The following is a 14,679-nucleotide window of genomic DNA, read 5'->3' on the forward strand; positions in this document are numbered from 1 at the left end:
TTGGTACAATTTGTATAATTGAGTAATGGGTTCATCACTTGGCTGTAACGCATCTATCACAAATTCATGCAGATAAAAGCCTTTGTGACATTAGGGCCCTACCAAATTCATGGTTCATTTTGGTCAATTTCACAGTCATAAGATTTTAAAAATCGTACATTTCATGATTTCAGCTATTTAATCTGAACCTCTCGGTGTTGTAATTTGTAGGGGTCCTGACCCAAAAAGGGATTGGGGGGAGGGGTCACAAGGTTATTGTAGGGAGGGTTGCAGTACCGCTACCCTTACTTTTGCGTTGCTACTGGCGGCAGCGGTGCCTTCAAAGCTGGGCAGTTGGAGAGTGGTGGCTTCTGGTCGGGAACCCAGCTCTGAAGGCAGAGCTGCTGCCTGTAGAGCTGGGCCTTCAGTCAGCAGCCACCACTCTTCGGCCACCCAGCTCTGAAGGCAGCAGCGTAGAAGTAGGGGTGGCATAGTATGGTATTGCTACCCTTATTTCTGCACTGCTGCTGACGCAGTGCTGCCTTCAGAGCTGAGTGCCCAGCCAACAGCCACCGCTCTCCAGCCACCCAGCTCTGAAGGCAGCGCAGAAGTAAAGGTGGCAATACCACAACCCCCCTAAAATAACCTTGCAACACCCTCTGCAACACCCTTTTGGGTCAGGACCCCCAATTTGAGAAATGCTGATCTCCCAGTGAAATCGGTATAGTATACAGTAAAAGTATCATGGTGCTGAAAATACTGAGTTTTGTCAAACTGTACAATATATATGTTTATGACCACACAACTTTGTGGCTGTGTTGTTTCCTATTATTTCTTTATAGAGATCCAGAATAGCAGCATTTTGTATTTATGGCAGGTTAGCAGAAAGCAGAATTGGCCCTTTATTTCCATATTTTTGTAATATGTGATGCTTTAATTCTGGCTGAACCCTCTTGCTTAACATTAATACATACTCTTTGTTTTTTTCAGTTCAAATCTACACCAAGTAAAAATGTGTCAGTGGTAGGATGGATGGTGATGATGGCTGATGACCCAGAACATCCTGATCTCTTCTTGCTGACTGATTCTGAAAAGGGTGAGTAACATCAGGAGAATGGTGATACGCATAAAGATCTTGTCTTCAGATTCACCTGACTTTACAATCACTTAAAACTCTGTTAGGCGTGCTCATAATTAATAACAAAAACTTTGAAAGGGATATTAAATCTCAGAGCTTAAGCCAAAATTAGGAACTCCATAGGAAGCTCCTAACGCCTACTTTCCTAAGGTAAAAGTTTTGCAGCAGCTTTGCCTGATACATGTTTGTAAATCATGCTTGGATCATACAGACATTATGTACATGAAACTGCATCTACCTCTAATAGGAGGCTGAAGATGAAGCCTGAGCAACTTAGCTTTGTGGGGCCTCCTGTGGCATGTGGCCCCTGGCAATTGCCTTGCTTGCTACCCCCTAATGCCAGCCCTGCCTTTTATATGCAGAAAACTAGTTGTTGTGAGACAGGCGGGCCATGGAGTTCTTATAGCCATTGTAGTTCAAAATATGCAGAAAGGGCATCAAAAGCTGTTCTGATAACATATTCTAATTCAGTGGCTCTCAAACTTTTTTACTAGTGACCTCTTTCATATATCAAGACTCTGAGTGCGACTCCCCTTATAAATGAAAAACACTTTTTTTATATATTTAACACCATTATAAATGCTGGAGGCAAAGCGGGGTTTGGGGTGGAGGTTGACAGCTCGTGACCCCCCATGTAATAACCTCACGACCCCCTGAGGGGTCCTGACCCCCGGTTTGAGAACCCCGTTCTAACCTATCTAACATGTTGTTCTTCGAGTGATTGCTCAGGTGTATTCCACAGTAAATGTGCGTGCTTGCCACGTGCACCGGTGCCGGAAGTTTTTCCCTTAGCAGTATCCATAGTGGTGGAGTGGCGCCTGTATATCGCACCATAAAGGGGTCTGCGTGCTCCCCCCACCCTCAGTTCCTTCTTGCCGCCAGTGAAGATCATCGGAACTTTGTGCTCCAGCCTAGCGGTAGTCCTCTAGCCTTAGTGGTACAATTCTTCAACCATAGTTAGTTTCTCTAGTTAGCAGCCTGGCTCGGTTCATGCCACGTGCCCCAGGCTTCAAGTCGTGCGACTCCTGTCGCAATTCCATGCCCAGAAGCGATCCTCACTCTGTGTCTTCGCTCTGTGGGCGAGACTCACGTAAGTAAGCGTTGCAAAATCTGCAAATCGTTCAAGCCTCGGACGAAGCGTGAATGAGAGATCCGTCTCTGGGCTCTACTCATGGAGTCGGCATTGGCCCCGGCACCGGTGCGCCAACCTGATCCGGCACCGGGCATCGCGTCCTTGATGCGAAGCAAGGGCCCATCAACCAGTTGGCACTGCGCTGCTGTGAAGAAGCAAGGGAAGACCCAGCGGCACCGAGACAAAGATAGGGGTGAGGCCGGACCCGAGTTGGGCAGCCCATGATCCCCATCAGGACCTAGAGCTCATGCGGAGTGGAGTAGTCTGGTCCTGTCTGCGCGTGCCTCTCCTCCGGTAAGAATACCCTCGACACCGGAGGCAGCACAGGCAGCATGTGACATCCTCGTCATTCCGGTGCCGGCTGCGCTGCCCGAGTCGGGCCTCCAGTCCCGAGGGAAACCGCCATTGGGTGCTCACCAACCATCTCCAGCCAGATCTGAGGCAGAGATGCCTGCCCGTTCCGAGGGGTCTTCCCGTAGCCCATGACAGACCTCTACTCCATCGGCTAGGTCGCCTGGGAGTGAGTCTCTGGAGGCCTCCACTGCCTGGAGGGGACGCAGGCACCGTGATAGAAGGCGTCGACGCTCCTCTTCCAGTCGCAGTGATAGGAGTAGCTTTCGACGCCGTCGGCACCACCCCTCACATTCGAGTGTTCGCCGAGACAGACGCCGTACTCGGAGCGCATCCCGACCGGCACCAAGGCATCGTAGCCACAGTTGCCAGAGGGATTCCAAAGACTGTACCTCCGACGTATACATGTCGTCGTCATTGAGGTCCAAATCCCGAGGACGGCGCCAACAAGGCCAGGACCGGTCCAGCTGCTCGTACGGCACCGTGTGTTCATTGGTGACCTCAGCCTCGGCTCCCAGCCGTCCCTCCTCGGGCTGCATTGCCCCTCAAGAGCCAGTGGCTCTGCTAGGACCCCATACGGGCCAGTGGCAAGGGGCGCCATTGCAAGGACAGTAGTTCCAATGGGCACCGTGGCCCCAAGCGCCCGCACCGGCGAGATCCCGTTCTGTAGCAGGGGCACCCCAGGTCCACTCGGCGTCCCCGCCTCAGCACCGAGATCAGTCCTCAGGCCCCGAGCCACCGGCACCGCACCCAGGCCCGGAGACGGGGTTTGAGCCGACGGTACCGCCCGACACCCCAGAGGTAGTACCGGTCACCTCGTCGGCACCGGATGAGTCTATAGCGGCATCACCCTCTGCCTCTCAGGAGGACTTTATGGCTCATCAAGAGCTTCTTACACGGGTGGTCTTGAATCTCCAGCTCCAGGCTGAGGAGACGGAGGAGCCATCGGACACTTTGTTTAATGTCTTGTCCTCCTCGACACCGGGCCGTGTGGCGTTGCCTCTTCACTAGGGGGTAGCCAATTTTTCTACCGGACTTCGGCAGACCCCGGCTTCCCGTTCCTAAGAAGGCGGAGTGGAAGTACTTTGTGCCAGTGTACTTGTACACTCACCCAACCCCAAACTCGCTGGTGGTGGAATCCGTTAACCACCATGAGAGACATGGCCAGCCCACCCCTACCCCCAAGGATAAAGATGCCAGGAGACTAGACACTTTTGGGAAAAAGGTTTATTCATCGGCGAGCTTCCAGCTCAGGGTGGGGAACCACCAAGCGCTGCTGAGCCGGTATGATTTTAACTTGTGGGGGTCTCTGCCGAAATTGAAACCTCTTCTCCAAGACAAGGACAAGAGGGAATTTAAAGCGGGGGTTGACGAGGGTGTGGCGGCGGCGGCGAAAGCAGCTCTACAAGCAGCTTCGGACACAGCGGCCTGTTCAATGGGCTTGGCTATTTCCACGTGAACGGTGTCGTGGTTCTCGCTGTCTGGGCTGTCCGCGGAATCCCAGTCCCTCATGCAGGACCTGCCCTTCGACGGGAAGGTCCTGTTTGCGGACCAAACAGACACTCGTCTGCATGGGATGAAAGACTCCTGCACCACCCTGCAGACACTAGGCTTCTATGTCCCGCCACCCAAGGATAAACCCAGGCCTCAGACCTCGGCTCCCCCAGTTAGGGGCAGATACGAGCCCCCGCCTAAGCGGCCAAGGGAGCAGAGGCATCGATCCCAGCGCCAGTCCTGTTCGGCCCCGCGATCTGGGCCCTCCAAGGGCAAAAGGCAGGGGAAGAGGTGCTTTTGATTCTTTGTGGGGGGCCACCGGGCCTGTTGCCAGGAGAGCCCCCCAGTCAATAAAGTTTGTGTTCTGCAACCGTTTATCTGCCTTCCGAGTGCAATGGTCCTGTATAACGTCAGACCAGTGGGTCCTCAGCACCATTTCCAGGGGCTAAATGTTGCAGTTCATTTTGCCCCCCCTCCACTACCCCTCGCCCCCGGAAATCCCCAGGGACCCGGAGCACGCCCTTCTTCTGGACCAGGAGGTGATGCGCCTCCTCACCCTAGGCGCAGTGGAGAAGGTGCCTCGGGAATTCCAGGGCAGGGGTTTCTACTCCCGGTATTTCCTCATTCCCAAGGCAAAAGGCGGGCTCAGGCCCATCCTCGACCTGCGGAGCCTCAACCAGTTTATGGTTCATTACAAGTTCCGCATGGTTTCCCTGGCCTCTATTATTCCATCCCTAGACCAGGGGGATTGGTTTACGGTGCTGGACCTCCAGGATGCGTATTTTCACATCCACATTTTCGAGGATCACAGGCGTTTCCTCAGTTTCCTGGTGGGTCAGGACCACTTCCAATTTACAGTCCTCCCCTTTGGCCTTTCTACTGCCTCCAGGGTATTTACAAAATGTATGGCGGAAAGGGCTGCAGATCTTCCCCTAGCTCGACGACTGGCTGCTCAAGGGCCGGTCTCGCGCTCTGGTGCAACAGCAGACGAGCTTCCTGCTAGACACCTGCGGGGCTCTAGGCCTACTTGTAAATGAGGAGAAATCCATGTTAATTCCGATCCACTGCATAACCTTTATAGGGGCGCTGTTAGATTCCTGGATAGCCATGGCCTCCCCCTCACGGGACAGATTCGAGACGCTCAAAGCTCTCATTGCCTCGGTCACGGCCTTTCCGGTAATCACGGTACGGGTGTGCCTCCAAATCCTAGGCCACATGGCAGCTTGCACCTATGTGGTGAGACATGCCAAACTTCGGATGCGGCCCCTTTGGCTCAGGCGGGCCTCACGCTATTCCCAGGTCAGAGACGGCCTGGACAAGGTGGTCACAGTGCCCCCCAGGTTGGTGGCAGACCTCCAATGGTGGTCCCTCCCGAGCACCATGCTTCAGGGTATTCCCTTCCGATAGCCCCCTCCCTCACTAGATCTAGTGTCGGATGCCTCGGACCTGGGCTGGGGAGCCCACGTGGGGGATTTCAGGACTCAGGGTATGTGGTCACCAGAGGAACTAACCCTGCACATAAATGTCAGGGAGCTCAGGCCCATACGCCTGGTGTGCGTGGCATTTCGCCAGCACATACATGGGAGGGTGGTCAGAGTCCTCATGGACAACACGACCACCGTGTATTACGTCAACAAATAGGGGGGCACGCGTTCCCGGGCCTTATGCCTCGAAGCCCAGCTCCTGTGGTAGTTCTGTATAGCTCACAATGTGCTCTGGCGGACCGCCTGAGCAGGGTATTCTCCCAACAGCATGAGTGGTCCCTGCACAAGGAGGTGGCCAGGTGGATCTTCCTACAGTGGCGTGCTCCCCAGGTAGACCTGTTCGCCACCGCCCAGAATAGACAGTGTCCTCGATTCTGCTCCAGAGCGGGAGAGGGTGACGGGGCGCTATCGGATGCATTCCTGCTCCCATGGTCGGGGCCCCTATTGTACGCCTTCCCGCCCTTCTCCTTAATAGACAGATTCCTACAGAAGGTGAAGTCAGACAGGGCAAGGATTATCCTCATAGCCCTGATTGGGCCCGTCAGCATTGGTACGGGTCCCTGCTGCAACTCTTAGCGGCCCCTCCTTGCAGACTGCCGCTAAGTCCGGACCTCCTCTACCAGGAGGAAGGTCGCCGCCTCCTCCATCTCAACCTAGCTATGCTTCATCTGATAGCGTGGCTGCTTCGTGGTTAAATGAGGAGGAGGGGAGGTGTTCTGAGGATGTGAGAAGGGTCCTGCTGGAGAGTAGGAAACCCTCCACGCGGCAAACCTACCTGGCTAAGTGGTATAGGTTCTCTAGGTGTGCGAGGGATAGAGGTTCTTCTCCCTCTTCCGCGTCTATCCAGCTTGTCCTCGATTACCTCCTATCCCTTCGGACCCAAGGCCTGGCGCCCTCCTCCATCAGGGTGCACCTGGCAGCCATTTTGGCTTTCCATCCCCCGGTGCAGGGCCTGTCTGTGTTTTCACATCACATGACGGCCCGGTTTCTGAAAGGGTTAGATCGGGCATTCCCTTACGCCAGACCCCCGGTCCCGCTCTGGGGGGGACGTCCTAAATGGCCTAAACCTGGTACTCTCCCACCTCACAGGGCCTCCTTTTGAGCCGTTAGCCATGTGTTCGTGGTCCCACCTGTCGTGGAAGGTGGCGTTCTTAGTGGCTATCACCTCAGCCCGCCAGGTCTCCGAGCTCAGGGCCCTGACCTCTGAACCGCCATATACGGTCTTTCATAAGGACAAGGTACAGCTCCGCCCTCACCCCGCCTTTTTGCTGAAGGTAGTCTCGGCTTTCCACATGGATCAGGATATTTTCCTCCCGATTCTCTGTCCAAAGCCCCATTCCTCCAATGAGGAACGCCACCTGCACATGTTAGACGTGCGCAGAGCGCTGGCCTTTTACGTAGACAGAACCCGGCCATTTAAGAGGTTCCCCCAGCTTTTTATTGCTTCAGCCGAACGCATGAGGGGGTGACCGGTCTCCACCCAGCAGATCTCCTGCTGGATCACTTCGTGCATTCGCACCTGCTACGACCTGGCAGGGGTCCCCCCGCCTCCTATAGTGAAGGCTCATTCGACGAGAGCCCAGGCCTCGTCAGTGGCCTATGTGGCTCATGCCCCTATTCAGGGCATCTGTAGGGCTGCTACGTGGTCCTCTGTCCACACTTTTTCATCGCACTATGCGATCGTCTCCCAAACGAGGGATGACACCGGGTTTGATAGAGCAGTGCTCCGCCTGGGTAACCCTTAAATCTTTACACTTAAACTCCTACCCGCCTCCATCAGGGATAGCTTGGAGTCACCTATAGTGGAATACACATGAGCAATCGCTCGAAGAAGAAAGGACAGTTACCTGTTCCGTAACTGGCGTTCTTCGAGATGTGTTGCTCAGGTGTATTCCACGTCACGCCCTCCTTCCCCTCTGTCGGAGTTGTCTGGCAAGAAGGAATTGAGGGTGGGGGGAGCACGCAGCCCCCTTTATGGCGCGATATACAGGCACCACTCCAGGGGTCGCAGCGGTGCTCCCCCACTACGGATACTGCTAAGGGAAAAACTTGCGGTACCGGTGCACGTGGCGAGCACGCACACCTATAGTGGAATACACCTGAGCAACACATCTCGAAGAACGCCAGTTACGGAACAGGTAACTGTCCTTTAAGTTACCACATAGCTCCTTCTGAGAAAGCACATTTATTCTTAAGGTAAAAGCATTACAGAGTACATATTAAAAACAATAAAAGAATGTACACACATGCTAATAAGCTTACCAGCAATCACCCCAATACCATCACGGGCTCTGGCAGGTGAACAGTTCTACAAACCTCACCAACAGGTTTTTCTATGGTCACAAGTTCGTAACAGCTGTTAGCTCAGAACAATCACACTCATGAAAAGTTTAGTCGCCCCTTTATACAGCCAGTATCTTTGAACTGGAAATAGATCATTTGTGGACAATGGGTCTCTTCTCAATTAGTAGCTTCAAAAGACTGGGTTTTTGCATAATCAGAGGAGTTACATTTGCATATACTTGTCCCTAGAGGTTTCTTGGGAAACCCACTTGACTATTTGAAACAATGAACTTTTAAAGTTTTTGAAGCTCATAATGCCTCCCAGGTTTACATTAATCATGTCTCTTCCCCCCAGAGATGTTATATACAATCTCATAATAATATATAAACATTTGCATTTTTAATGTAATGGACACCTAAGATACTTAAACTTAATTCAGTAAGGTTTGTCCAGGATATTGCAGGAAATTGCCCCATCTGTCACAGGTACCATGAACAAAAAGTACTTTGGTCACAACGTTCTAAATAATTTGGTGGGATCGGGGTCTTGGGGGGGATTTTTGTTTTTGTTTTATTTTGTTTTTTATTGACACTGATCTTAATAATTGGTTTGGAGGCTGTGAACTTTTGGCAGAATATAGCACATCTGTTGTATAAAGTCAAATGATGTTGTTTAAATTGCAACCACACCACCCAAGGTCTAAAGTTATATGAATAGAATTCACTCTTTGATAATGTTTTATTTACTGTTTTATTTATTTATTTAATATATTTATTTGAACTTCAGTAGAACTGAAGTACAGTACTATATTTGTTATTGTCTGATTTTTTTAATCAATTTTTTTCCTACCTCTGTCACTTTAGGAAATTCATACAAGTTTCAAGCTGGTAACAGAATGAATGCAATGCTGTGGTTCAAACATCTGAGCGCTGCCTGCCAAAGCAACAGACAACAGGTGAGAACAATACTGTGAAAACGAATTGAGAGCTGCTGATCGGAATTTGGCATTGGTAACTAGCTCTGAAAGAAAATGGAGTACTAGTAGGTCAGTTTTTATGCAAAACAAGATACTCCTACCAATACGCACAACTTGGAGGTAACATGAAGATTATGTTCACAAACAAAGATTTAAGCCTTTATAAGGATCAAATGAAGCAACTGGGTAATTTGGAGGGGGAAGGGATATCTTAATACTTGTAACATATTGACAGGGTTTTATGCATAATATACCCTTACATATCTTTATTTTTTTTTAAAGCAACATACTAGGCTATTATAAAGTAATAATTCAAAACACCTTACTGGTAGTATCACTATTGTAAGCTGTAGTAGTGTTTAGAATCAGTATTGCAAAATTCTGTGTAATGTCATTTAGGGCTGTCAATTAATCACAGTTAACTCACGCAGTTTAACTAAAAAAAAATTAATCACAATTAATTGCAGTTTTAATCGCACTGTTAAACAATAGAATACCAATTGAAATTTATTAAATATTTTGGATGTTTTTCTACATTTTCATATATATTGTATTCTGTGTTGTAATCGAAATCAAAGTGTATACTCAGTCCTACTTCTTGTTCAGCCAATCACTTAGACAAACAAGTTTGTTTACATTTATGGGAGATAATGCTGCCCTCTTATTTACAATGTCACCAAAAAGTGAGAACAGGAATTTGCACGGCACTTTTGTAGCCAGCATTGCAAGGTATTTGTATCCCAGATATGCTAAACATTTATATGCCCCTTTGTTCTTTGGCCACCATTCCAGAGGACATGCTTCCATGCTGATGACGCTTCTTAAAAAAAAAAAAATGTGTTCATTAAATTTGTGACTGAACTCCTTGGGGAAGAATTGTATGCCCCTGATCTGTTTTACCTGCATTCTACCATATATTTCATGTTATAGCAGTCTCAAATGACGACCCAGCACATGTTGTTCATTTTAAGAACACTTTCACTGCAGATTTGACAAAATGCAAAGAAGGTACCAATGTGAGATTTCTAAAGATAGCTGCAGCACTCAACCCAAGGTTTAAGAATCTGAAGTGCCTTCCAAAATCTGAGAGACGAGGTGTGAAGCATGCTTTCCGAAGTCTTAAAAGAGCAACACTCTGATGCGGAAACTACAGAACCACCAAAAAAGAAAATCAACAATCTGCTGATGGTATCTGACTCAGATAATGAAAATGAACATGCATTGGTCTGTACTGCTTTGAATTGTTATTGAGCAGAACCAGTCATCAGCATGGACGCATGTCCTCTGGAATGGTGGTTGAAGCATGAAGGGACATATGAACCTTTAGCACATCTGGCACATAAATACCTTGCGACCCTAGCTACAACACTGCCATGAGAATGCTTGTGCTCACTTTCAGGTGACATTGTAAACGAAACGGGCAGCAGTAGAACTGAGCAGTAGAACTGAGTGGACTTGCAGACTCGCATTGAGTGGACATGCTTACTCTAAAATTTTGTTGTAATTGAAACCAATATATTTGAAAATGTAGAAAACATCCAAAAATATTTAAATAAATGGTATTCTATTATTGTTTAGCTGTGTGATTAATCGCACGATTAATCATGATTGCTTTTTTTAATCGCTTGACAGCCCTAGTGTCATTTTTGTTACGTATTGGCTACCCCATATAACCTTTAATCAAATTTTGTGTTGCTTATATTGCTAAAAAGCATAAAGAAGCACCTGAGTGTGAGCTTGGGTGGCTAGCCCATGCCTCTGCCAGTGCTGCTATTTTTAGTGTGGGAGCTCAAGTTGAGCTAGTACAAATCTGCCTACCCAAGCTGAGGGGCACACTGATGAGAGCTTAGCTTTGAGCCATAAGCTACATATAATGCAGTGATGTCTGTTATAGACATTCTTATTCAGTGCTACTGGTGCCTAGGAAAAGGTCACAATCCTGACAGGTGTTCAATCTACCTTGTCTTCTCTAGTCACCCGTATAAATATCAGGACGGCCACCTCAAACAGTTACTTGGGAAGTAGGCTTTTCAGGTCCAGTAAACCAAGTGCAGTATTAAAGTTTGGCACTGTCAGAGGTGGGAGGCCTGTCCTAACTTTTTGCTGTGTAAACACACTCATGTTGAGGGGTCAGTAGTGGAAGAGGATGAGTTTGAGATGACTAGTGACCTTGAAACACTTCGAATCTCACCTTTTCCAGATGAATCTATGATCTCTTTGTGAATTGATTTCCCTTCCCGGACTTATTGTGACCCCTTGCAGAGAGCTTCAACCTAGGACTTAGTCTGGTCCCAAGGAAGCTCACAGGGTCTTCATTATTCTGTAGACCAAGTACCTCAGATTTGTGGAGATCCCTTTTAAGCAAGGGTACCATGAAACTGACAAGGAGTCTTTGGTTATCCCCAGATTCATTCTTCCGACTCTGAAATAGACAAACTGTCCCTCTATATCAGGTCATTGAAAAAGGTTTTGAATATTTTTACTTGTCTGACCTTGGGCTCTCAGATTGACTCTCCAGCTGATGTGAGATCTCACTATGCTGAAGCTTCTAGATACATATCAAAGGATAAGGACATTAAGCAGCTGGATCTCTTGGGGAATAAGATTTATTCCTCAACCACAGTGCAGATGAGGAATGACAGCTCTCTAAAAGTGCTGGCAAAATATGACTTCCTCACATACAACAAGCTGATTGTTCTAGATCTGCTCCTGGAGTATATTAGCATTTCCTCTTCTTTATAGGAGCAGTGTTGTCAGCACTTCCCGTTTTCTAGCCATTAAAGAATGATGAAGAACACTGCTGTGCACTTCTTCCTCTCCATTATTTGGGGAATGCCTTCACAAAGATATGAGATTTGCATATTCTATGAACATGGCAAGACTTGGCCTTATCCTAGTCTCTGTTCAATGGAATTCCATAAACTGGGACCTTCAGCTGCGAAGGCCTTGCATCTGTCTTCAATAGGCTTGTTAACTTTAATAAATGTTAAATTCTCAATTGTGGCCAAACTACATTATGTCATAATTCACCTGTAGCTATAGACCAGAGCCAAATCATGTTATAACACATTTTATAAACCATACTGCAATCTAATGTCTGCCTTCTCTGTATATATGTTTCCTATAGTTGTAGTTACTCTAGTGCTGCTTGACTGGTTGTATTTACCCGTTTTTTTTGTAGAGGGGAGAGGTAAACTGAACATTTTAAACTTGCAAGGGGTGGGTTCTGAAAAGATGAAATATGGAAAGCCAATTCTCAAAATAAAAATCAGCTGTTACTTGTGTTTTTGTTTTAGGTTCCTGCCAACTTGATGTCTTTTGAGTAAAAAGCTAATTCAAAACATGAAAGAGAACAATTTGATGAACTGTTTCTCATAATTTGAGCATGACGTCCTGAAGAAAGCGTGCCAGCTATAAATTTATTTCTGAGCCAGAACAGAACCTAAAGACTCAATCTCTAAACGCTGGAGTACTAACAGTTTGGGGAATGGATTCCCTTGAGTGAAAAATGGAGTTGCACCATGAACTGCCATGGACCATGCTTCTTAATATTTTCTGAACTGACCTGTGGAAACCACTGCCTTAAAGAGTGAAAGGAAAACCAACATGCAACACCAAATAGTGTGTGTGAAACTTATGGCGGTGCTGTGCTTGGGTTAAATAGGTTGTAGCTAATTTGCATTTCTTTTAACTTTATACTAATTTGGGGGGGGAAATCACCTTTTTAGTATTCTTTAAAAAGGGTATAACCATATTTCTTAAGGGTTGCATCAACAGCTGGGTTTAGACTAAGGACATAACGGTACTTACACATTCTAGGGATGGTGTTTAGACTATACTAGCAGCCTTCAATTGGAGCTTCTCTCATGCTCACTTGATCTGGAGCATCATTAGTTTTCTCAGACCTAGACTATGAGAGCTGTAACAAATGCAACGTTTTTTGTTTGTTTTGTTTTGTTTGTTTTAAGTACTAAACTTGGTAACCTTAGTACTGTATAGGAACCTTACTTCCTGCCAGTGGCACAAAGGCTGAGTGTTTGTACAGCACACTTTTTCTTGTAAGCAGGATCGTGATACATGCTTGTCTAGTTCCTGGTTGAAGAATAGTCTGATTTGGGTTTTTTAAGTGGGAGCTGTGAGGTGTCATCAGGTCAGAACTGAGTGTTTCCTTCCCATTGTGTTTCTACACTGGTTACTTTCCTCCATGTGATGGTTCCACTACACAACAAACACTGGATATAGCTCACAGAGATGTTTTACTTCTCTGGAGGGATGTTCCCCTAGCTACAGTTAAAGGGAGGGAAAAGCAGAAGACCCTTTCTCAGGGTAAAATGCTTCAGAGTATCAGTTTTATAAGACCTCTTTTTTACAGTGTTTGAGAGAGACAATCTCAGAGTTTCCATATTTTCATTTTGAAAAAATGGTTTTAATTATCTGTATTGTTCAAGATTTAGGAGCTCGAACTATATTTGCAATTCCTAGAGAAGTTTATTCTAGGAAAGAAAAATAGGGTGGACTAGATAATCAAAACCTTTTTCCTATATATGAGTAATTCTTTGTCACTAAACGTACTTCCACAAAAAATTTAAAATCCCAAACTGGAGGACAAATTTGCTGTGTTCTATGCATTAAATTTTCATTCATGCCTTATTTTGGGTTCTTTTAAGTTACTTAATTATAATCTCTTGTACACAAAGCCCTATTTAACATTCGAAACATTGATCTTTATAAATATGGAAGAAATTCTAATAGTGTCGAGGAAAACTTCTTGAAAAGTGGTAGATATTCCACTGAGATTGTAATTCAAAAGCAGTAAATAAGCTTACAGTTGCACCCCTAAACTTTCTAAAACTATCCAGTAGTCTGAGGTAATGAGTTCTCTTGATAATCTTAAAAAAAAAAAAAAATTCCAGAGGTGGTAATTTGTTTGGTAATGTACACTTCATTTATTAAATCAGGGTAAGAGGATAGAGTTTCAGACATTAAAGTTCCCAGAATCAATATCGCATTTTCTTAACAGAAATCATTAGTTTTTGACTGATGAGGCAGAGGAGGAAGGTTGCTGTCCCTACTGAGAGAACAAACTAGCATAAAGAGAGAACCATTCTTGGGGAGGAGAGAGGTGGAAAGTTGGGGCGTTTCCAAATGTTACTCTGTGAAATCTGTTTTTAGTATAAAGAGGATATAGTAGATGCACACTTCTGTGTCACACTTACACAATTTGGTATCACTTTGTATATCTTTTTCTGTGGAGAGTGAATAATCAGTTCTGATCCTGAAGTAGTATATCCTGAAAGGAGGTTGCTCGTGACGAATCACTTTTCAGTTCAAACATCACTTAACCCATGTTGGGTGTATAGCAGAGACAACATCTTCATAGCCAACAGTATTACTGTAATAGATTTTGCACAGCTTTAGTTTTTGTTTTGCATTTTTAAATTACTTAGTGTGTGTTTCTTCTCAAAAGTGTTTTTAACAAAATGTGTGTACTTTTTTTAAGCATTGTGTATGGTAACCCTGTGGATTTTGAAATTTTTTTAATAAGCTAATTTAGATGCATTGCAGGTTAACTATATCTATTCTTATGTTAGTGAGAGGAAACATGAAACTGGGAGCCACAGCCTGACATCACACAGCTTTGCTAAAGACAGAGTCGGGTCAGAAGGTGTTGTTTTTGTTCTTTGAATTTATCCAGATGTCTTTTCTTCTGTTTTTATGGTATATAGAGTAAGATGGGGAAAGCAGTGCTGAGCCCTTGTCAATAGTCGTCATTAGATGAACTGTTGCCTGTAGCTGCTCTCTGCCTATTTAGACATCATATATCATTTTGATCTTTATTTT

At 46.3% G+C, this 14,679-nt stretch overlaps 1 protein-coding gene across 4 annotated transcripts in view; it reads left to right on the forward strand.

Moving 5' to 3' along the window:
- RALGPS2 (Ral GEF with PH domain and SH3 binding motif 2) overlaps positions 1–13,985 on the forward strand; it is a 287,833-nt gene extending 273,848 nt beyond the window's left edge. For all 4 annotated transcript variants that reach the window (XM_054038029.1, XM_054038031.1, XM_054038032.1 and 1 more), the window contains 3 exons: positions 970–1,075; positions 8,726–8,817; positions 12,135–13,985. In XM_054038029.1, the coding sequence (XP_053894004.1) occupies positions 970–1,075; positions 8,726–8,817; positions 12,135–12,164 (228 nt within the window). In that variant the 3' untranslated portion in view covers positions 12,165–13,985. The remainder of the gene's footprint in view (positions 1–969; positions 1,076–8,725; positions 8,818–12,134) is intronic.
- Positions 13,986–14,679: the final 694 nt, after the last annotated feature.

This window comes from Malaclemys terrapin, chromosome 8 (assembly GCF_027887155.1).
Source record: "Malaclemys terrapin pileata isolate rMalTer1 chromosome 8, rMalTer1.hap1, whole genome shotgun sequence".
In the NCBI taxonomy this organism is placed as follows: Eukaryota; Metazoa; Chordata; order Testudines; family Emydidae; genus Malaclemys; species Malaclemys terrapin.